Source organism: Vicugna pacos, chromosome X, assembly GCF_048564905.1.
Source record: "Vicugna pacos chromosome X, VicPac4, whole genome shotgun sequence".
Lineage (NCBI taxonomy): Eukaryota > Metazoa > Chordata > Mammalia > Artiodactyla > Camelidae > Vicugna > Vicugna pacos.
Window position 1 is genome coordinate 83,191,908 of NC_133023.1, and position 24,889 is coordinate 83,216,796.

General features: G+C 44.5%; 1 protein-coding gene across 3 annotated transcripts in view; it reads right to left on the minus strand.

Annotated features, from left to right (window-relative positions):
• KIAA1210 (KIAA1210 ortholog) overlaps positions 1 to 23,894 on the minus strand; it is a 59,190-nt gene extending 35,296 nt beyond the window's left edge. The window contains exons 1-3 of one of the 3 annotated variants that reach the window (XM_072956434.1): positions 23,778 to 23,894; positions 16,354 to 16,421; positions 4,240 to 4,310 (exon numbers count right to left, since the gene is read on the minus strand). In XM_072956434.1, the coding sequence (XP_072812535.1) occupies positions 4,240 to 4,310; positions 16,354 to 16,421; positions 23,778 to 23,801 (163 nt within the window). In that variant the 5' untranslated portion in view covers positions 23,802 to 23,894. Of the gene's footprint in view, positions 1 to 4,239; positions 4,311 to 7,549; positions 7,605 to 16,353; positions 16,422 to 23,777 lie in introns of those variants that run through there. The other 2 variants (XM_031671397.2, XM_072956435.1) reach the window with 2 other exon arrangements.
• Positions 23,895 to 24,889: the final 995 nt, after the last annotated feature.

The following is a 24,889-nucleotide window of genomic DNA, read 5'->3' on the forward strand; positions in this document are numbered from 1 at the left end:
TATTAGAAAGGTTTCTAAGCTTCCAGGCCGGCCTGAAGTCCACCATTACTACAATTCACGCTCCTCTCTGTACACGTAAACCTTGACTGTTGGCACCACAAGTTTTGCATCGGAATGTTCTTCAATCTGTGCATTCATTTATTCCTTCCTTCACCTATTCAACAAACATTTATTAAGATCAAGCACTTACTGTGGGTTGGATCTCAATGAGAAAGGGATAAGATAAGTTCTGTCTTAGCTCTCATCCCCCACATCAAGGCTGCAGGCAGGCCCTCTTTAGCATCCTCTTTAGTAACTAGTATAGTGCAAGGGGAGGGAAACAGCTCAGCGGTAGGAGAGCATGCATGAGGTCCTGGGTTCAATTCCCAGTAACTCCATTAAAATAAATAAGTAGATAAATAAATAAATAAATAGTAACCAGTACAGTGCAAAGCATGCAGTAGCACTCAAGAGACAACTGAGTCCATTGAGGGGTGCAACTCAGCATGTCACTTCCCTTAAATTGAAATCACTGAGCAGAGCCACCCTTAAGCATCCTGTAACTTAAACACTGGCCCTTATTGGGATTGATGTAAATTGTAAATAATGCAGTAAAGAGCTTGGCATAGGAGCTGGCATGTAGTAAATGCTAATAAATCTGAGCTAGAATTAGGGAAACAATCATGGTCTATTAAGACTAGATTCCATTCTATCTGTAGCATTGTTTTATCAATTCTATCCATCTAATCTAACTATAGATAAGAGGAAGCTCCCCATATCTATAACTCAGTAGATACATTGAACTCTAAAATACACATGGATTAGAAGCAGAAGCCAGCATGGGGTGAAGCGATGAAAGAAGATTATAGGATTGTGTGCTTGATAATCGTTGCTTAAGTAACTTCAGTTTGGGAGGACATGAGGAACTTCTCATCTGCTAGGATGTACCTATACAGGGTCATGGGTGGGATAAACTTGGCAATTCTACCTTGAGATAGACAGAATAAAGCCTGAAGATACAATACGAAACATGTTTTTTCCCAAGTTGCCTTCTTTAATTTTTTTAAGGAAAAATTAAACTAATTTCTATGATAATAAATTAAATTATTTAAAATGATATTTGACTTCATAGAACTACTGTAAGGATTCAACATGAAAGTACTGAAAAGTATACAGGACAGAGTAGGCTGGCTCTAAAATAATCTCTATTTTGCTCTCTGGCCTTCGTTCTTAATCTCCCCACCCCGAAATGATTTCTAATCTATGAAATAGTTAGATTTTTATGTAAAATCCTGATTATGATACTAAACTAATTACTATAATCAGTTTTTTGCTGGAAAATATTTCCCAACTGGATCTCTGGGGAAAATGTCCTTATTTGTAATATTTTGTATTTGCCCATTTCTATGGTGTAGACTCCCACCATGGTCAATGTCAAGCTACCAACATGATGTTTGGAAAGAGATATGCACAGACTCCCAAGCCAGTGGGCGCCAGCTCCAACATACCACTAAATCATTCCTGCCTGGTGAGGATGAACTGGCTGGTGTTCCCTCACAAACAGGAAGGAGCCTTTGCAGGCATTGCCATTTTTCAAACGGAAGGAATGAGATGTATTGATTCTTGACAGGTGGATCTCCTGGCCTTCTGAAAGGAGAACAACTTTACACTCAGAGTGTTGGAAACATCGTGATGATTGCCCTTCTTGCTTTGAAATCCCAGAATGGAAGGGAGGAGGGCAAAGCTAGAGGATTTAGAGTTGCAAACCTGCTTCTCACAAACCAGCAAAGACAGATGGGAGAGAATCAGCAGGTGACACAATCTACAGACACTTAACAACTGAGTAAAAATACTTGCAATAAACTTTTCAAGCTGTAAAACTGAATGTACCAAACATAATCATTGTAGGAACGAACAAAATTATGCATAAACACATTTTTATGTTCCAAAATTAACCAAACGACTAGTGCCATTAGAACTGTAACAGGTGCTAAAAATTAATATGTATATATTCCAGTGTTCCCCCAATCTTCCATTTTTGCTCGGGTGAAACAACTTATTTTCCTAGGAGGATTCAAAATACCTTAAGCAATGCCTGTCTGTTTCAATCATGGCCACTAGGAGGCAAAGAATGTTTCCTTTCCTCCCTCTGGGGTAGCTCTGGGTATAGCGGTGGGATAGCTTTGTTGGTGGGGAGCTGGGAAGACACCAAGAGATGGTAACCACCACACAGGGTGGGTGGGCTGCCCATTGATCTAGGGCAGTAGAAAGCTGGACACAGCCTTACTGAGCAACCCATTGCCAGACATCCAGTTCAGCTGCAAGAGTCCAAGTCTCTAGCCTGCTCTGGCTTAGGAGACCTTCCTACTCCAAACGCGTCAGACCGCATGTATGGAGACCCTGGGAGTGAGACACAAAGCTGGGAACTGTCCATGTGTTGCTTTTGAAACCCTAATGGAGTCCAAGACAGTTGCCATATATTCAATGGTATAAAGGAGCCTTTCAAGTTTTCTTTTGTAAATGGGTGCCTTTAAATTGTCAGCAGCTGAGCCCTGTGTGGGCTGGTTTCCAAAGCTGCTGAAAGTTTAAAGGATAGATAGACCTAGACAGCAGGTTTGGGTCAAAACCCACATTTGTACCAGTAATGTTTATGTAGGTCACCGGTACACTGGGTGATTTATGTCCCCGTGAGCCACAGCGGTGGTGGTCAGTGAGCTGACAGCTGAGAGGTGACAGCTGTCTGGACTTCTGTACCAAAGCCATTGACATCTCTGGCCAAGTCGAAGGACAATGTATTCCCAAAAAGGCAGTAGCTTTCAACATCCTCAACCACTGAGCGTCTGCAGTGCATCACATGGCAGAAAACGGCCCCGGAAGGCAGTCCCCTACCTCCTCACCAGAAGAAAACACTGTTAAATCCAATGAAGAAATCATTGCTTCTGGGTTGTACATTTGCTTGTCTACCATGCACATAGGCAGCCCATCCAGGTTGAACTTGATGAGCTTTCAAAGCACATCACATCATGGTGACCTTGTTCTCTTGCATTGCTGCTTGCAAGGAAAACTCTCCTAACTAGCCGTTCTTCCCTTCATCCTCTCAACAGCCACATTATTCTCTGGCTAGCAATGGCTAATACTAATAATGTACCCAAATGTTCGGCTCCTTAAAAAAAAACTTGGGAACAGAGAAAAGGCATTTCCTTACCTCCATTCTCCATCAAGACGCACCGCATTGCCACCTTCTTTTGTAAGTATCTGTCTAGCTCATAACCCAAAAGATACATCAGTTGGTTTGGTAATTGGGGCTGCCTTGGTGAGGAGGACTATCATTCAGGTATCTATTCATTCATTGATTAAATACTTTTGAGTGTCTAATCACTCTCTCTGAGGCCCAATACTAAACAATGGTGACACAGAGATGAAGCCCCAAGCTCTGCCCTCAAGGATCCATGCACCTGGCTCAGGACCCCCGGCCTCAAATCATCAGTGACGTCAGGGTTCCAGGAAGCCACAAGAAGTTCCCCTTCTCACTGCCCTTCCAGACCAAGTCTTCTGCACCACACACTACTAAGAAAACTCAGCAAAAATTGACAAACAGTCCAGTGAACTGTTAAATTCACTTCTGTCTTGAAATTCAATGTCTCATTTCATATGGTTCATTTCCTTCCCCCTCCCTTTTTTTGGGTCAATAAAGCATATCACTGTTTGGTGACTTCTGCCTGTCTATCATCCCACCCATGGTCTCCTACCACTCACAGGTGGCACCATAATTTAGGCAATGGATACACATCTGAGTAATTTTGCAAAAAGAAAATTTTGTAAATTGATTCCTATTTAACAGAAGCCTACAGTGGCGTCTTTCATTTCTATCCCCTCCTTTACTCTTCAAATTACAACTTTATCTGTTGGTTAAATCTGGATTACTATCTACAGTAAAACCTCACTTGAATCACTCCAATCATCGCCTGCTCTGATTTTTTTTCTGATTAAGCAGAAATATTTCTCCTGCTTTAGTAACCAGAACCTGGTAACCATCCCCCAAGAAGATTGCAAGGCCTAGCTAGACAAACCTTTTTTGACTATCAGAGTTGGAGGTGAAAGAGAAGAGACTAGAAGATGGAAAGGTAAATGTGGACTGAGTCTAGTGTTATTAAAAATTTGATATGAACTTGTTTTCTTGTGACTTGATTCTTCTTCCTAGGGGTTCAACACAGTAAACAAATCTGGTTCTAGTTATCAGGATTTTATTGGGTGACTTACCCTCATCACTGGCCTCCAGAACTTCCACACTGCCAGAAACTTCACTTAGTGATTCGGCCATAGTAAGATCACTAAAATAAAATATAGAGCAAAAGAAAAGCACAAAAGATTGTTTGATATCCAGGACATAAAATCATCATTTTACCCTACCCCTTATCCTTCAGTTAGTTCCTTAAACTAGGCAAGAAAAATATACAAAGTGAATTGCCATTAGAGAGAATTATCCTTCATTAAAAAAAACAATGATTCTATTTGTATGAAATTTTCAGAATAGGCAAACACATGGACACAGAAAGTGTCTTGCTTAGGGCTAGAGGAAGAGGGGTGTTTTTTTTTGAGTGATAGAGCACAGTGTTTCTTTTGGAGGTGAAGACAATGTTCTAAAATTAATTGTGATGAAGATTGCACAAATCTTTGACTATATTAAAAAAACACTGAATTGTATACTTTAAATTGATAAATTAGATAGTATGTGAAGTATAGCTCAATAAAGCTGTTATGTTTCCAAAAACAAAGACAGATGTATAAAACCTGACCTATTGCTTTGTGTCGGGGTCCATTTGATTTGGAGGCCCGTTACTACTCATGGGCATGCCCAGGGAGACAAAATGGTATTGATAAGTCATAAAGAAAAAAATTGAGATATTTGACCACATAAAAATTTTAAACTTTTGGTCAAAGAAAGGGAAAGAGTCAACAAAAGAAGAACAAACTAGGAAGCAATACTTAGAACAAATATAGATATAGGGGCCAATTTTCTGAATTTGTTGAGTGCATATCAATCAACAAAAGACAAACAAATCACTATAAAATGGAGCAAAGGCTACAACAGGCAGTTTATTGAAAGGGAAATCCATAAAGGAAGGCTCAATCCTACTCAAAAATAAAGAAATGTAAATCAAAATATTAAGTTAAAGTGGGGTCTGCGGGAGGGCATAACTCAGTGATAGAGATCCAAGGTCCTCAGTTCAATCCCCAGTAACTCCATTAAAAATAAATGAATAGTAATCCAGAAAGAGAAAGAAAAATACCACATGATATCACTTATATGTGGAATCTAAAAAGAAAAGACAAATGAACTTACCTACAAAACAGAAACAGACTCACAGATGTAGAAAACAAACTTATGGTTACCGGGGGGAAGAGGGTGAGAAGGGATTAATTGGGAGTTTGAGATTTTCGGATACTAACTAGTATATATAAAATGGATAAACAACAAGTTCATACTGTATAGCACAGGGAACCATATTCAGTATCTTGTAGTAACTTATGGTGAAGAATGTGAGAACGAATGTATGTATGTTCCTATATGACTGAAGTGTTGTGCTGTACACCAGAAATTGACACAACACTGTAAACTGACTACTTCAATAAAAATATATTTAAAAATAAATGAATAAATAAATAAACCCAATTACCTCTCCCTCCCAAAAAAAATTAAGTTAACATTTTTGCCTATCAGATTGTCAAAAAGTTTTCATTTTGAGGATGTTCCATGTTGACAAGGATGAGGAAAATGGACACTCTCATACATTATGGAGTGTAAACTGCTCTCTAAAGAACAATTTCACAGTAGCAAAAATTTTAAAGCTACACATACTTTTTGACCCAGTAGCATCTCTGCTAGAATTTTACCCTGTAGATATACTCACACTTGTACACAAAAATATGCACGCAAGAATGTTTATCACAGCATTGTTTTAAGCAGCCCCAAATGGGAAACAACCGAAGTGACCATGAAAAGGGAAATTCTCCCAGGACTCTGATTCTATGTCATGGGAGAATTACCTGTCCCTGTGCTCCTTTCCATTAGTGCCGATAATCAACTGAGCGTCAACCATAAAATTTCCATTCAATCTAGCCTTCTAGCTAAAGCTAGGGATGACAGTCCAGGGAAGCATATCAGCTGATCACCAAACCTTTATAAATCAACACTGACATTTTTTTACGGGAATTTGTGTGTGGAGGGGAGGGGGCCTGATCAGCACCATCACCCAGAGAAAGGATGCTCCATGCATACACAGCAAGAGCACTGGGGAGAGGCAGGCAGAGACTGCCCTCACAATAGCTCCCCCTGGGGTCTGGATGTGAGTGAGTCAAGTACATCAAGTGGGATTAAGTAGGTTTTGGAGCCCCTCTTCCAATCCCAGATCTGTTTTGCTCCCACAAATAGTCAAGCTGCCATTGTTATTTCATGGAAGGGCCCAATGCCCAGTCTGTGCTGCTGTCTAGTTGTAAGCCCCTGATATATCTCTGAAGCTAGAGAGGGGCGACCACAGGCCTTGAAGTTAAGGCCAACTTGAGAAGTCACCCACTGAGTGTGACTGAGGCCTTGGAAAGCAAAAGCTTCCAAACCTCAGTGAGAGCTGACAGGGTCCGGGTCCTGGTGTCAAAATGGCTTCAGACCCTCCCCTGAGAACTCTTGGTGTTCCCCACAGTGTGTCTCTCCCACTGCCATGAATAATCAACCCAGCTTGTTTAACGACTAGTGTGTTCCAGGGGGGCTTTGGCTGCAAGGTATTGATACTTTATTCAAGTCACTCAAACTCTATGAGCCAATATCACAACTCTGCCTGAAGATGACAACCCCGGGCCCACACAATGCTCACTAATTACCATACACACACACACACACACACACGCGCGTTTCATCTGGAGATCTGGAAAGAGCAAAGGGGTAGGGAAATTCAGAAGCCCTTCAGAAATTAAACAGAACAGGAGGATTCTTTGGGCCAGGAACAGTTCACATCACTGATGAGTCCCCGGACCATCTTAATAAACATGGCAGCACCCTGCCCCTGCCACTGAGAAAGGTTACTTAGACACTGTGGAAATAAACTACTCCTGAGCTTTGAAGAAGCCCGTGGAAAAGGAGCCCATTTTCCAAAATAGCAGGCCACGTGCACGGCAGGCTAACATTGTTTTTGACCCACCACTGTCAGGGGTAGAAGGAGAAAGGGAAACAACAACCAAAGAGAAAACTATGAGAGACAAAGGGAGAACAAAGAAAGAGGGCATCGTGGCAGCACCTGCATTCTTGTAGCGCTAACAGAATCATTCGATTTAACTAACTTTTGAGTTTAGACTGTCTCAAAGTCTTTCAGGCATACTTGCCTCATTTCCCCAACTGAACCCCAAGGTCCCTGAGGACAGTACCACCATAAGTTGAGCAGTCTTCCCTTCCAAACAAACCAACCAATAACCACAATAAAACACACAAACCTCCCCTTGATTCAAAATCCTCTTCCTGTTACCATCCAATTCTCTGCATCTCTTTAAAGCCCAACTCAAAAGAGTTATATATACATACTGCCCTTATGCCTTCACTTCTTATTCTTTTGAGCTCCTTCCAGCCGGCCTTCCAGATCCAACTGCTTCCAAACTATGCCACCAAAATTTCTCTCGTTGGAGCCAACCATCAGTTACTTGACCTCCCAACAGCATCTGACACTCCCTCTATTTTGAATAATTTTATCAGTTGCCTTTCTAAACACCACACTCCCTTGATGGTTCTCCTACCTCATTGGCTGGCCCTTTTCAACCTTCTTTGCTGTATCTTTCTCCTTTCCCTGTATTTGAAATGTTGTAGCACCCTAGGGCTCTACCCTTGGCCCTTTTCTTTATCTACAGTCATTTCCTAGACCAGCGCCATTAAATAGAAATGTTTATGGGAGCCACAGTTGCAAGACATATATGTAATTTTAAATTTTCTAGTAGCCATATCTAAAAAGACAACAAGATTATACTGTATAACACAGGGAAATATATACAAGATCTTGTGGTAGCTCACAGCGAAAAAAATGTGACAATGAATATATGTATGTTCATGTATAACTGAAAAGTTGTGCTCTACACTGGAATTTGACACAACATTGTAAAATGACTATAACTCAATTTAAAAAGTTAAAAATTTTTTTAATTTTTAAAAATTAAAAAAATAAAAAGACAAAAAGAAACAGGTGGCGGAGGGTATAGCTCAAGTGGTAGAGCACATGCTTAGCATGCATGAGGTCCTGGGTTCAATCCCCAGTACCTCCTCTAAAAAATAAGTAAATAAGTAAACCTAATTACCTCTCCCCCAAATAATGATAAATTAAATTAAAAAGAAATAGGTGAAATCACTTTTAATAATATATTTTATTTCACTCAATAGAATAAAATATTATCATTTCCACATATAATCATTATAAAAATAATATCAATGAACTATTTTATTCTTTTTTCATACAAAGTCTCTGAAGTCTGGTTTGTATTTTACACGTAGAGTACATCTCAATTCAGGCTAGCCACGTTCCAAGTGCTCAATAGTCATATGGGGCTAGTGACTACCATCTTGTAGATAATCTCATTCAGGCCTTATAGATACTATCTCTTCACTGGCCTCCAAAATATCTATCTCCAGACTAGACCACTTCCCCGAACTCCATATTCTTCCTATAACTGCCTAGTCAACATCTCCACCTAACTGCATATTAGACCCTTGGTTCCCCTGACACTCACTCTTTCTGGGTTTTATGTGATCTGGCCCTCTGCCCATGCTCCTCCCTCGAGTCACCAGTCCTGCTACCCTCCTACTTTCTCCCTCAGCTCCAGCCTCACTGGCCTTCCCCTTGCCTTCTCCCTGGCCTTGGCTAATCCCCAACACACTCCGCCCCTTTCCATCTTGGGATCTTTGCATTTGCTGCTCCCTCTGCCAGAAGGGCTCCTTCCCAGCTAGCAGCAAGGCTGACTCCTTTACAACCTTCAAGTCAGCTCAAACATTAACGAGAGGACCTCCATGATGCTCCTACTTAAAGCCTCTAGTCTCTCTCTATCCCATTATCCCTTACTAACATCTTCATAGCACTCATCACTATCTGAAATGATCATCTGTATTAATTTAATTGCAATTTCTTGTCTGTCTCCTCTACTAGAATGTAAACTTCGTTAAGGCAGGGGCCTTGTCCCTTGTGTTCATCCCTGGATCTCCCAGCACCTAGAATGGGACCTGGTACACCACAGGCACTTGGTAAATGCCTAACGTCAATAAAAGAAGGAGAAGTAATGGAAGAATCATCTTTGTGGTCAGAAATTTCTTAGAAACAGAGGCATGCTATCTAGGAGGATAATTATCCTTATTTCCCAACTGAGCAGGACCTGCCTTCTCTTCTGGCAAAGTGGGCGTGGGCCCTGGCCCTAGGTTATTCACCTGTGCAGAATCAAGCACTCTGGCCCCTCTTGTCCTTGGTGCAGAGAGCCCACCCCCAGGTGTCCCAGCCACAGGGTCCCTGGGGGCAGAGCCCGATTAGTGGGGTTAGTCCCAAATCCTCCTGGAGGAGGTTTCAGGAACAGACCCCCTGCCTCATCCTACTTGACAGCCACCACCACTGGCAAAACGTCTTTCCGTGTACCCCAGGCTGACCATATTAGCCAGAGCTTTGCTTCCCCAATATCTCCTCACAGAGGAGAAAATTGTATTTCTTTTCTGTGTCTCATTATGGCTCATCTAAGTTTCAAGTGAATTTGTTCCTTAATTACACCAGGGTTCTTTAATAGTGGCCTTGGCACTGGCTCCTCTGGTCTCTATTTTTATTTATGATATTTAGCAAAAACTACAGTCACCTCATTGGTATCTCAAAAAAAGTCACAATGTTCTCTCTAAAATACCCATCTGACCATGAGCTTAAACTAGTTCCCCAACTTCCTGCTGCCTGTGGGATGAAAGCCAAGTTCTGAACACTCAAAGCTCTCAAAAAGCCGGTGTTCTCTGCCCCCCTCCCTTTTACCAGCAGTCCACCCCTACCCGCACCCTCATGTTTTGGTCTTCCAGAATCATCAGTCATTCCCTAAACACACCATGTTCTTTTCCATTCTCTGCACTCTGCACAGGCTGTCCACTTGGCCTGGAACATGACCTCCCTAATCCCCACATCCTTGAAATCCTACACATTCTTCAAAATCCAGCTCAAAGGTTACCACCCTTGCCCCATGCTCTCACCCTTTGTACCTACCTCCATCATAGCTGATAACCCCTTGAAGATAGGGACCACATGTCGCTTATCTAGAGATCACCAGTGCCTGGCACCAGACACACAGAAGATGTTCACCGCGTGTTTTTATGGATGGATGAATGAGGAGTTGGGGGGGTGTTGCAGTGACAAATCAGAATCAGTAGGGGAAAAGGTCCCCTTTTTCATACGTATGGGGACAATGTTTAAAAACATATAGGGGGTGGACTTGCAGCAAAAGACCCCTCTGCATGAAGTCCCATGAAAAAGCTGGCCACCTGAGTAAAGAAAAAGGAAATAACGCAACTTCTTATTCAGTAAATGATGAGAGGCCTTCAGAACCACTTCCAAGGGGCATAAAGTCATGGAATAATGGTCATCATGAAGTCTGGCCCAGCAGAGGTATAAAGTTTCATTATCAGTCATTATTCAAATACTTGCTCTCTCTAGGCCAACCCCAGATGCTTAAGCCTCAGAGCTGCCTTTTCCTTCTCAAACGGTCTGACTTGAGGACTGAGCAAGGGCTCGGGGTGGGGGGGGGGGGGGAGAAAAAACAAAACAAGGAAAAAGGCCTGTCTTCCAAGGTGGTTGAAATTGTTGAACTACAGCCTTGTTCAAGTTCAAGGATTCAGCAGACTTTGCTTGAAAGCTTTGCTGCCTTCCCAGAGTGGGGAATGCTAATGAGAAGCAGCTGGCCTCATTACTAAAAAAAAAAAATCTGATAGGATAAAATGCTTTCCACAGAGTCTGTGGTAGGCAAATTGCCCCCAGGGCTGTTGCCTCCCTGGTTTGCATGGCCTGTAAATCCACCCCCCCCCCCTCACCCAGTGTAGATGAGCCTGCTCTGATCAGGTGAGCTCTTTTAAAAGAGAGTCTGGAGGTCGGATAAAGAAGTCAGAGAGATTCAAAGGTACAGCAGACCCCCTCCTATGGGCCTTGAGGGAACAAAATGCCATGTTGGGGAGAGGACCATGTGGCCGAGAATGGCAGTGGCCGAGAGCAACACTTGGTTAACAGCTGTCCAAAGAGTAGGGACCTCAACCCTACAGCCTCAAAGAAACTGTATTCTGCCAACAACCAGTCAGTTTGGAAGATAACCTCAAACCTCAAACAAGCCCTCAGCTCTGGCTGGTACACTGATTGCAGCCTTGTGAGGCCCTGAGTAGAGGGCCCACTACACCTTCCCTAGACTCTTGACTCATGGAAACTGAGAGAGAGTAAATTTGTGTAGTAAGATACTCAAATTTTTGTCATTTGTTACACAGCAATAGAATACGAATACAAGTCCTCTAGGCCCCAGCTTAACTGGGCAAGAAGCCAAACGTGGGGCAGGTTTGGAGCTACGTAAGCTGCAACACAGAACTTGGTAAGTGGCCCATGAGGGGATGCTTTGTCCCCTTCCCCAACCCATCCCACCACAAACACTTCTTTATGAAGAACAGAAGTTGCCAGTCCCTCAAGCGAGTTGTCAACTGAGCAAGTTAGATAGACCTTGACAAAATGTCAGAACATGTCAAAGCCCCTGAAGGCTCACCTTCTTTGAGATGGCTTTCCTGATCCTCAGGAGAATGTCTCCAACTCCTTCAAATATGGCTAGACTCTGGCCCCTCAGCCAGATATGTGTGTTGGGTGTCTGCCACTCAGTGGCGGAAGAGTCGTGCAGCTGGTCATTCTGAGGTATAACGGGGGGCAGGGGGAGAAAGTGCCCAGCTACTCCTAGACGGAATGCCTTTTGCCTGGCTGCCAGCTCATTGAGAAACCTGGGCCACCCCTGAAGTGAAAGTCTGAGAAAGGGCCCCATTTCCCCTTATTAGTTGTAAAATAAGCTGACTTCTAATGGAGTATGGTCACTCCCTCTTCCCCTTTTCCTGGCATGAGGTTGGCAGGACACCAGAGATTTGGCCAGTTCTTGAAATGCAGCCCTTGGACTCCATGATGGAGACGGCCACCCCTTAGATCACACAGTGAGATCCAGAAGTCCCACCCGGCCAGCCCAGCAGCCATCAGAATGGCTCTGATGTGGACAGTCGCCCTGCTGATGGCAGCGTTCACTCAGGGTGGTGGGGGCTTGAGGCCGAGATCTGGCCAGGACATGACTACTTCCATGGACAAATCAGGGCTCTCCAAGGTCATCGGCATGACGGGTATTTTTGCAGCAAGGGCCAAGAGCGGCAGCAGCTCTTGGCAGGCTCCCGGCCAGCTAGTTAGCTCCGGAACGTCTGCTTGCTGCTGCTCTTAGGCACTAACGTGAGTGCCATCCTGGACTAAGGGAACAATCTTGATGGTCATTGATCCTGCCTCTGAAATCCCTGGTGGGGTGTCTGCCCAAAGCAGAAACTGCTGCATGGCTCTGGTGGCATGTTATTTGAAAAGACCTCTTCAGCAGCCCCTGCAAAGCCAACCCTGAATATGCGCATGGGTGTCAGTAGGAAGTTGGATGAGAGCTATTCCACGCCCTCACCTGTGGGCATTTGGCAACCAGAACCATCAAGCAGATGTCCAGACACGCCCTAGGGGACTCCTGCCTCGGACCCCTGCTCTAGAAGAGGTGCTCACTACACTCTGTCCCCCAGGCCTTCCTTCCACTCCAGGAGGCCAGAGGAAAATGACAGCCTCCTGCCCTCACTTCCCCGCCACAGGGGAGCCCCCTTCAGGAATACCTCGCAACACCCTGATCATCATCCGGGGAGCATGTCTGTGGACTGGAAATGGGAGGCAGCTTCGAAAGAACATGCTGTCTTGGCTGGAAGACTGCTCAAAATTTCTGCGGCACTGCATCTCACTATGAGGAGAAGAGAGGAAAGATCCTCGCCTTATCTTAGAGAAGCAGCTGTGACAGCCACACTGGCTACAGCCTCTCCTCCTCCTCCTCTTCTTCTTCTTCCTTCTTTGTGCCTTTTCCTCCTCCAGTACTTCTGTTTAAAAGCTCTCAAGTTTTGCCTCCAGCCCTGCCTTCCCTTCCTCCTCATTGCCCCTCACCCCTAGAGGAGACCAGGAGCAGCTCAGAAACAGCGGGCTCATCCACCCCTAATACCTTAGAGCATCTGGTGGGGGCAGGGGGTGAAAAAGGCAAAGAACTTGGCCTCAAAGATTCTTTCCGCCATTTCTCTAGCGGCCTCAAAGCCCAGCTGGTGCAGAGTCCTGTTCTGTCTTGTCAACCTACATATCCAGTGAGTAAAAGCTCTGTTCCTCACAGGGAACTACATTCAATAGCTTGTGATAACCTATAATGAAAAAGAATATGAAAAAGAATATATGACTGAATCACTATGCTGTACACCAGAAACTAACACAACATGGTAAATCAACTATACTTCAATTAAAAAAAGAAAAGAAAAAATTTTGAAAGCTCTGTTCTTGCACAGTTGGAGGCAATTAACATTACACAATTAATGCAACAAATGAAATTGCTAAATCCTGACTCTGGGCCAGGCAGGCACTGAAAAAAATGGTTTTACAGGCATCATCTCATCGAATCTCACAAGAGCCCTATGAGGAAGGCCTTTTTATTTTGTTTTTATTACTATTTTCAGCCCCATTTCCCAGATGAGGAAACTGAGTCTCACCAAAATTAAGTAATCTGGGCAAGGCCATGCAAGTAGTAAGTAACAGAGCTAGGACTCATACCCAATTCAGGTGGATTTCAGGGCCCATAGTTTGATCACTACACTCTGCTCCCTCCTTACTTGGCAAAATCTGATTAAGTATTAAATGACCACTCACTCCGGCCCCAAAGAATCTCACATATCGGCCCATTATAGGACTTGAAAAATAGGATAACTCGTCAGGTCATCGTCAGCCCCTAACATCTTTGCAAAGTTGGTGGTCATTTTAACAAGGAAAATTCCTGCCCAAAATGGCTCCCTGGACATGTATATTGTGATGAGAGATCGCATCATATTAAGGGGCTAGGTCTGTAGCATGGACCTCTCAGGTGGCCAGGCGGAAGTGGGGTACCAGCAAGAGGAGTAGGAAGCATGAGGACCCTGAGAGACTCAAGGAAGAGCCAGAATTGAGTCGACGGGCCCTGAGGATGGATTTCACAGCCTTAAGTGCGTGTTGGGCACCAAGAGCTCTAAACCCAAACTTTCTGCCAGCTCTCAAGTCCATCCCAAGCAGAGTGTGTCTGAGGCTTTCTAGTTCATCATGTATTTGTTATTACTACTCCCAGCAGTCAATATTCCACCAGGGAGGAGGGAGGGAGTGGGGCAAAAAACCCTCCAAGGAGGGAAAAAAGGCAAAAGAAGAAGAAAAAAGCAGGGGTGGTACTGGGCCAGGCTGTGAATTCTACGTGGCTGGTTGGACTGTGTTGGCAGTGGTTCCCTGGTGGGGGAGGCAGGGGAGATAAAGGGGAAAGAGAACCTGGCCACAAGAATGTTCCCCCAGCCCAAGCTGAACCATCTGTCACCTTTGTGAAGCCAACTTGTAACTTTTTGGTTTCATCTTAAGGTCCTTTAGCCCACAGGGTGGGGGCTGGGGAGGCGATCACCTCATGGTTATGATAAACAGCCTTCAGTCTCTCAGTTCTAGGGGGGAAGCAGAGAGGTCAAGCAGAGAGGTCACAGTGTGAACTGTGTCTCCACAGGGAGGGAAAGGGCAGAAGGAGGGGTGATGCTGCCGCCCCCAAGGGGCCTAGGCCTACTAGAATCAAAACGCCTGCAAGAATCTGAAAGCCCTGGCCATTCTCATTCAAGGTCATGTTTGAGGGTCTTGAAGACCTTTGATTCTTAGCCCTTAACTCCACAGACAGCCCTGCAGCAGGGCCAAGAGACAGCTGCCTACTTGCAGCTACAGGAAGAGTTATCCAAAGGTTCTCTGGTCTGTCCCTTTCTATACAGCCTAAAATATCCACCATTTGAATTAGAACCCACCATTAGAACTAGACTACCAAGTCAGAATATTATTTCCTAGGGCCTCTCTGTTTGTACCTCAAAGTCTTCACGCAGACTTACTATGTACTCAGTCCTGTTTTAGAGACTATGGAGGTAATGATAAAATTGACATAGTTAACATTTACTGGACATTTAATATGTGCAGACACAGTTCAAAGTGTTTTGCATACATCATCTCATTTAATTCTCAGAGTAACCCTGTGAGGTAGGTATTGTTTAGTCGCACTCCTCCCCAATTTTGCAGATGAGGCAACGGAAAGGCTAAGTAACTCCTCAGGGTGTCATGCAAGTACATGGTGAGGGCAGGATTTGAACTGAGGTGATCTGACTCCAGAGCCCAGAAGTGCTCTACTAAAATGACCCACTCCCTGATGACAAAGAAAAAAATACACGTGAAAAATGGAGAGCAGTACTTGATTGGGGACCAGAAAGCCTGGGTCCTGATTCTACCCTTCTAACAGAGTCTCCCTGTGGCCTTGCCCTGGTTCTAGTTCCTTGCTGGGCCTCAGTTCCCACATTTGTAAAATCAGGAGGTGAGACAAACTTGTCATGTGTTCTCTTATGATATTTTATGACAAGTATTCATTTTATGATGAGGACTCAAAGGCTAAACTCTTGAGTACTGACTCCATATAGGAGGAGTCCGCAGGGCCCAGTAGTCGTGGAACAGGAAACTAGAGTGTGTGTTGCACACAGGCATGGCACAGGGGACCAGAAGGCAGAAATGAGGCAGAGCATCAAGGTTAAGCTGGAGAAGTGTGTCCAAAACACATCACAAAGCCCAGCTGGGCAGGAAGCAGCAAAGCAGGACTAGAAAGCTGAGATCTAGCTGTAAATGAAGGCAAAGAACAGGGAAGGTGAGAGTACAGGGGAACCTTGGGTGGGGGTATTGGGGGATGGGAGGCAGTCTAGCCACAGGAGGTCCTATATGGTGCTTCTCTGGGTGGTTCCATTTAAAACAGCAAAAGGGACTAGAAGGAACCTCTTGGTATAGGCTGGAGTCAACATGAAAGGCCTTGTAGGGGAAGCCCATCTTCATGTGGGCCATTTACTAGGCAGAAAAGGTTGTTGCCAGCCTGAGGCCTGAGGCACTGAGAGTCAGTATAGGTGAGCTGGGGATGGGGACAGAGAAGGCAAGTGACAACCACAAACCCTGAGTGACCGGGAGGAGCCTGAGGACTCTGGCTGAGCCCAACGTGCTTGGGGCACTGAGGCAGGGGCAGCATCTGGCTCACCTACATTCCTTTTGCTCAGGGTCAACTCTGCTCCCACGCTTGACTCTCATACCTCTTAGGTCCAGTGCCTGCAAAAGAAGCCAGAAGGGTCTAGAGAAATATGGACAGGCCACAGGAAGGAGGCTTCAGGACAAGGGACCCCAGATAGCAACAGATTAGAAAATGAAGTGCCCCAGGGCATGGGGGTAGACAGGATACCCAGAGGGAAAGAGGGAGCCCCAGAAAGAGGACCTGAACCTGGGCCAGGCTAGGCGGCAGCTAGTGGGGGAGGAGAGAAAGGCCCAGATGACCAAAGGCAGGAAGAAGACTCCTGGTTCTCTTCTGTGTTCACTGCAGGTCCAAGCTCATTCCCTCCTTCAGCCCCTGTCACTCCTAGGCAGCGAAAGGAAAACGATTGCCACTCTGAAGAAGCAAATGATGTGCGCAAAGCCCTTCCCACCAGGGTAGCCACCTCATGGGAAAAGAATAGTGGCAGTGAGAACCAGGAAAGGAGAAATCTTCCAGGCTTCCTTCAACTGTAAGGTGCAAGAATCCCTAGCCAGAATGGCCTGGTGGGAAGGAAGCCCCCAGGGGAGCAGTGCCCGAGAGGGGTGCCTACATCGTGGTGCAAGGCAGCCGCCCCTCTCCCATCTCTGAGAGTGAGAGGGAAGCACACAGCCAGCATCTGAGGAATAAATGAGATGATGCATGAAAAATAGCCCAGTGCCTGGTACAAAATAAGTGCTCAAGAAATAGTAGGGTTTTAAAAACTACTAGTACATGTCTTGGCTATTGTAAATAGTGCTGTAGATAAAGCTACTATATATAAAATAGATAAACAAGGTCCTACTGTATAACACAGGGAGCTATACTCAATATCTGGTAATAAACCATAATGGAAAAGAATATGTATATATGTATAACTGAATCACTTTGCTGTACACCAGAAACTAACACCATATTGAAAATCAACTCTTCAAATAAATACATAAATAAAACTACTAGTACAGATATGGACAGTGGTGTGAGAAATGGGTCTGAGGAGGAAGGCTGCAAGTCAGCAGCTTGCATAACAATTGCTGATTCTGGGGCCCTCACTCCCAGAGACTTGGAGTCTTCCATTGGGGCTGAGCTCAGAGATCTGAACAGTCCATTGCTCCTGGGTGATTCTGAGGTACAGAATCTAAACATCCCACTTTGAGGAAACCCCACTGTAAATCATGGGCATGGCTGGAACAGAACAGCTGGAAAACAAGAAGCCATAAGAAATGGATGGCAGGGCAAGTGTGGTGAAGAAAAAGTGAATTTGAATGATACCTAGGGAGAATTGTGACCACAAAGGACGATGCTTTGCTTTTCTAACTTCTGCCTCTAAGACTGGTACCTCCAATGAGACCTACGACAACTTTTGGAGAGTTGACAGCCCAGCCCTGCTATTAAGTAGCTGTGAGGCCTTGGGCACACCAAGTTCTCTCTCTGGGCTGCAGTTTCCTCACCTAAGAAGTAAGGGATTGGGCTAGACTTGGATCTAAGGGTCCTTTTAGCTCAGGCATTCCAGGATCCTCTGATTCATTGAGACAATCTTTCAAAGTTCCCAGTTCATCCTTAGAGAGGCCCGATTTTGCAGAGGCCCCTGTAAGCCTGGCTTGAGTTGACCAACAGAAACCCAGCCTTTGGAGCACGTCTTTCTGAAGCCTGTCGACATTTTCAGAAACCTCTACTTTTATCTTGTTTAGAAACCTAAGCTATTTTTTCCCATTTAAAAAATGCAAAATACTTGACTTGAAAATTCCCTATTCATTCTTTTTTCCCCTTCAAAGGAAACACCAAAAAAATCTTTTTTCAAATCAGGAGTTCATCCTTATCAGAGAATTAACAATCTCATCTCAGAGAGTTTCCTCCAACTCTGAGTAACCAAACACAGGCCATTTCTACATGAAATAAGGTCTTTGCAGATCACTGACATTTGCACAGAAGAAACACACATTTCTCACTCAGTAAAATTATATCCTTCAAAAATAGGACATGGAGGTTTATTGGGAATTTTTCCCCCATCTTGGTCTATTAAATGATTTCTAGAGACTCCCTTCAAGTATCATAAATGAATAGTGAACTAACGCAGAAACCTCTGTTCATATGCTTCATGCAAACTCAGGAGAGTAGACTTTTCCTGCCTTACCTATTGGGCTCTACTCAAAATCTGAACAGGCAGATATGCCTGGCCTCCCAGGCATTTTCTTTTCTTTTCTTTTCTGTTCTTCAGCCCCCATGGAGCTCAGAAGAGTCTCCCTTTGACATAATTTACTCTCCACTTTCCCAGAACAGTTGGGTTTATGGAAAGGGGAGATGGAGATGCAATAATGAAGTAACATGACCCACAGCTTATAGAATGGTCTGGTCCTTGGCCCAGTGAGGCCCCCAAAGGATAATGACCTTGTTGATATAAAAAAGCAACATGACTTTATTCATCTTTAGTAGCAATCTTTTCTGAAATACAGTGCCTGCAATTTGTTACTTTTTTCTTATCCATATCTAGACTTTCCCATGTCTGTATCTCTTCTTTTTCTCTTCTCGTGTTTCTATTCCCCATTTTGAACATCTACTGTATATACTATAGCAGATAACTGAATTATATTGTTGTAATTTGTAACAAGGAATACAGTTCCAAATGTTCAAATTAGATGAGTACTGTGTTTTATGTTCCTACTTTAAAAAAACTCAAGTAAGTTGCTTTAACAATATGGGGCCCTTTATTAATTTTTTCCCATTTAGCCTTGGCCCCAATAGATGAAATTCTTCCCCTCCCTGTCAGGCTCTGAGTTTTCTGAGGGCTAAAATGTCAAACTAATAAAGATCCCGACAAGCTGTGTGACCTTGGACAAGTCATATAATTTCTTCATGCCTCAGTTCTCTTATTTGTAAAATGAATTCATCTGGGGACAGAATTGGGGGGATGGAGGCAGTGGGTGGGATGAAGGAGGCATGGATGTTACAATATCATGTCTTTGTGTGGTGTTCTTGAATCTGATCCAGTCATTTCTGAGCAGATATGCCTTTGTTGAAGAAAATCTGGCATCTTGACCTTCTGAGGAGGCAGCATGATGTACTTGCAAGAGGGTTAGACCACGGACTTGGACAAATCAAGGTGTGAATCCCGACTCGCAGTCAATAAGAGCTGGGCTCTTGAACAAATCATGGAACTGTTCAAAAACAAAATTTCCTTATCTATTTAGTAAGGCTTAGAGCTCCTTCAGCATAGGCTAACTGTGAGGACTCACTTAATAACTGTTTGTTGAGCACCTACTATGTGCTAAGAAGAGATGAGAAGTGTGTTCAACAAAGAAGAGGGCTCCACTCTCACAGTTGGGTGAACTAACTCACATCGAGCCCCCGGCAAGAGGTGTAGCACATAGTAAATGCTCAATACATGGTAGTGGCGATCATTATTACCCTCCCTTCTCCGTGGGAAGGCTGCCTGTCCTTCCCATGCTGTTAATCCCCTATGTCCCCCTATGTCTTCGTTGGTTTCCCCAGAGTACAGGTGAGACTTCCTGGAGTTATCTGCATTCTCCCCAGCAGCCAGCTCCCTGGTGACCGGCAGCATTATCAAATGGCTGTCTGCACTGGGGCCTGGGGTCCCCAGCTGCTTGTGGGCACAGCCAAGTGCAACCGACCTGTGTCCTTTGCTTGTTAGCAGTCACTGGATCAAGTGGCCACCGATAGGGCTGGAGTTTAATTCCAGAGGCCTGGGAAACCCACTGTGCCCAGAAAGCTTCTCTCTGGGTACTCAGGGTATGGTGACTTTTCTCTGGGAACACCCAGCCCAGGCGAGGCCACCTGGGCTCCTCATTTATACTGTATTGTGACGAATTCAGAGCCCCATGCTCTAGCCTTCATCCGAGTCTGTCCCTAAACAATTCTGATGGCCCTTCAGGACAGAGTAGTGGCACAGCAAGGAGAATGCTTTTCCCCTTTCCTCTTCTCAGTTCTCCCATGCCACCAGCAGAAAACTTTCATTTTCTTTTTCCTTTCCAGAAGAACAAAAACAGGATTAGGACCCATGAGCTGGTTAAAAGTTGTTGTTTATCAACATTAGGTGGCAAGGGAACTCGTGTTTACTGAGGGCAACCTCCATGCCTGTCAGTTACCTGATTTAACCCTTGTGACAACACTGCAATGTGGGAGTCATTATCTCCATTTTACAGATGAGACCACTGAGTCCCAGGAAGGCAAAGGCATTCACCTACAGCTGCATAGCTAAGAAGTAGCATTGTGAGGATTCAGACCCATGTCTGACTCCAAAGCCCCATGCTCTTTCCGCCACATGGGGCCAAATACTTTCAGTGAGTGCATGTGTGTACCTCTCAGGCCAGACACTATGGCGGGTGGCTGAGCCCTGGGGCAGCATGGCCTTGACAGCACACCATAAGCTTCAGTGAGGTGCCCTCTTCTCTCCCTTTGGGCCAGATGACTTGTTACTTCATTAGCAGCCTGGGAGCCAGGCCGGTCCATACACTGCCCAGGTTTCCCGACCCCAAATGCCAAGCTTTCATGTATCCTTAAAGACAGAGGAGGCCTCAACATCGTGAAGAGCTCCTGGCCCCTGCTGTCCTCCAATACAGCCTCCCCAACACAGGCATTCACATTCCAAATTTAAGACAGTTCTACCAAGGCAGAACTTTTGCACTAACTCAAAACAAAAGCACTCCTGTGAGCAAAGTCATAACATAAACCTTACACTGATAGATGGCCTTGTACTTGACAAAGCACTTCCACATCCATTTGACCCTCTGGACAATTCTGTGACATAAACAGGGAAGCAGCATTATTATTTTTTTAGTGTTCCTATTTTACAGATAAGAAAACCAAGGCTCCCAAAGTTCATGGGGACATGCCTATAGGTGATGCTGTGAGGGCTGAGAGTTAGTGGTCTTTAAATAATATCCCAGGGGAGGGCTCCTTTGTAAGCCCTGCAGAAGCCCCATTTACATGATGACAATTACAATATTAATCACAAATCTCTGGCAATAATAACGAACATCTCGCAAATGCTTACTGTACTGGGCGCGGGTAACATGCTTCATTTGTCATGCATTATTTCACTGCCTATCATAACCCTCAGAGGAGTAGGTCCCATTATTACCCCCATTTGACAGATGATGATAGTGGGGTTCAGAAGGCTTCGATGCCATACCCATGGCCATAAAGCTAGGAAGTGGTAGACTGGGGACACAACCCCAGGACTGTGGTCCCAGAACCACACTCCACTAGACTAGAGTGCCTCTACAGTTGAGTCCAATATGGAAGCCACTAGCCACATGTGGCTATTTAACTTTAAATTAATTAAAATGAAATACAGTTATCACTCAAGGTTAGGGGTATAGCTCAGTGGCAGAGCGCATGCTTACCATTCACGAGGTCCTGGGTTCAATCCCTAGTACTTCCATTAAAATAAATAAATAAACCTAATTAGCACCCCGCAAAAAAAACTGGTGGCAAAAAAGCCCCTCAGTTCCTCCATCACACTAGCTGCACTGCAAGTGCTCAGTGGCCACACGTGGCTAGTGGCTATCGCATTAGACGGCCCAGATAGAGAACATTTCCATCACTATGGAAACTGCAACTGGATAGTGCCGGTGCAAACACTCCAGGGTGGTCCTCCTCAGGCTTCTCCTTTGGTAAAATGCTATTAACTGAAGGCAGGGTTTCCCAATCTTGACACTGTTGACATTGGGGACTGGAAACTTCTTTGCTGCGGGGACTGTCCAGTGCACTGTGGGCTGTTAAGCAGCATCCCTGGCATCTACCCACTAGATGTCAGGAGCACGCCTTCCTCCTAGTTTTGACAATTGCCAAAAGTCCCCTGGGGGAGCAAAATTGCTCCCCACACTCGTGCAGAGAAATTCTGGGTTAGGGTTAGCACAAGCATTTGAAGTAGTCAAATGGCAAATCTTATCACTTACCATAACTTGGCCTCCTGATAACATGCTATTTCACTGAAACTCTTTTCTTCTAGTGAATCACAGCCTACAGTCATTTGCATTGAATGAGTGGTTTTAAAAGCTATTGAAGATTTTATGAAAGAGTAAAACCATTTAAAGCAGCAGGATGAGAGTGAAGATGCCAAGAAGGGGTCACTAGAATGTACCGCAGGATTAGTTCCTCCAACTTGCTATTCATTAACCCTAACTATGAAATTGTGAAGGAAGGATAAGAATTGAATTGGTGTAAAAAGCTAAAGGAATGTCAGAGTAGAAAATCAATTAGGAAACAACAGAAGAAATCACATCACATACTGCATCTCGGCTACTAATTCCCAGAAATAACTAACAAGAAATATTGTGCTACGTGAGAAATTGATGAAGGAATTCCCCAGATGCTAAAGTTTCCCCAACAGAATATGGGCTTTCAAAGAATTCAAAAGAAACTAGTGTAAATGTTCCCACACAAAGTGCTGAAATTTTAGTTACTGATGAAATAACATACTTTCCCACATTTTACATATATTCCCCAGGAAAAGAAGCCTCCCTAAAGCAAATGGAACCCTGCTTGGAAAGCTGTGAAAGACCAAATGGAACCTATCAACTGGAGTCCGGCTTCCTTACCCTCAAAATGAAGACATTTGCACTTATCCCACCATTACAGGATCTTGTCTGCTTAAGAAAATTCTTATGCTTTTCCTTCATCTCCTCATGTACTTGCACAAAAACAGTCTTGCATAATTCAAGACTCCTATTTTCTCCCTTCTACCAATTAGCACATTCACTGATCCCTTGATAACTCTCCTGTCACCTGCTGTCATTCTATGTCTATGAAGAAAACAGATTTTAATAGTTAGTTATCTTAAGCAAGAGCTATCTCTAACAAGAACCAGTTCAGGATTTAAACACCCAAACTGATACCCTAGCAACTGACTGGATTCAAGCGAGGGGCCCATGGGACAAGCAACACGGAGTCAAGCCCACAAGGGCATGGATGGCTCTGAATACACTCATCTCCACCACTGGCCAAACATCTCCAACTTACATAATAAATGTATCTACCTGTATATAAAATCTAGAATGCAACTGTGATCTGGAGAGGAAACTGGGAGCCAGTCTTGTGTTTCCACCCAAATTCAACATTCAAGCCCTCCTGGGATTCCTTGAAGGGGTGCAACCCATCTGAGGCAGCCAACCTGCGATTCTAGGAAACCCCTTGAGGGAATTGTTGTAGAGATGGAGGGGGAAGGAAAGCCAAGGCTCACAGGGGGAGCAGTGAATGTTCCAGCAGCCCCATTTCCCTCCCAGTCTTCCCCTCCCATTACCCCTGGAGCCCTCGAGAAAGCTCAGAGAAGGGACGCTAGCACTGCATCAAAGAACTGCAAGACTGCATATCGTACAGCTTGGAACAAATGTAGAAAATTAAGACAAGTCAGAGAATTGAGAAGGATTTTCTTCACTCACCCAAATTCTGCTCCTTGTTTCCATCCCTCTCTCCTCTGTCTTCTTATCTCTCTCCCACTTCTCTCCTCCAGCTTCTCCACCGGCAACTGCTCTGTTTTTTATTCTCTCCTACCGAGCTTGTACCTCCCACCCCACCTCCCGCAAACTGTTGTTTACTGGGCTGACCACTCCCTAAAAAGGCAAGCTCCTCAAGGACATCTTGGTTCAGTCAACAACATTCTTTCAACAAATATCAGTGCCAGGCCCTGTGCTCACTTGGTTCCAGGAAAGGAAGCAAAAGTTTCTCCCACGATGCTCAGCACAAAGCTTGCTACAGAGCAGGTGCACAATATTTTTGAATGTTTACTGAGTCTCCATACCTTTTAAGTCCTGCAAGGGACTCCAAGCCACTTAGGTGTAGAAAGCTTGACTCAATCTCCTCAAATGCCCTCATCATTTCTCCTCTTCCTTCAGCCCAGATTCAATAAATCATCAGATGAGCTCAGACTTTAAATGGTGGCTACAGGAAGAGGCCATCTGGTCTCCTGAGTCTCCCTTTTCCACCCCAAAGACCTCAGGCTGCCCCAGATTCCCTACATGGAAAGCAGACACTAGGATGAAGGAACCCTGAGAAGGGCCCCTTGTGTATCTGGAAGCAGGAGGATCTAACAGAAGCCAGCCCTGAGCCAAGGGAGGAAGGGTGTGCACAACCACCTGGGAGCAATAACAGCACCCTTATCACCTCCCACTGCAACGGCTGTTATCTCCCTCGTCCTCCCAATGTCTCCATGGTCTACCTCTCTGTCATCTGGTGCTATGGTGAGTTACACAAGGAAAACTTTGTAATTTCCACAGTATCCATCCAAGGCCATAGGTTGAGGGCACAACAGTGAAATGAGCCTGGGAGCTGGGGTTAAAAAACAGTTGCAAGCCCCAATGCTCATAGCAGCTCTATTTACAATAGCTAAGACATGAAAGCAACATAAATGTCCATCCACAGATGACTGGATAAAGAAGTTGTGGTATATATGTACAATGGAATATTACTCAGCCATAAAAAAGGAATGAAATAATGCCATTTGCAGCAACATGGATAGACCTAGAGATTATCATACTAAGTAAGCCAGATAAAG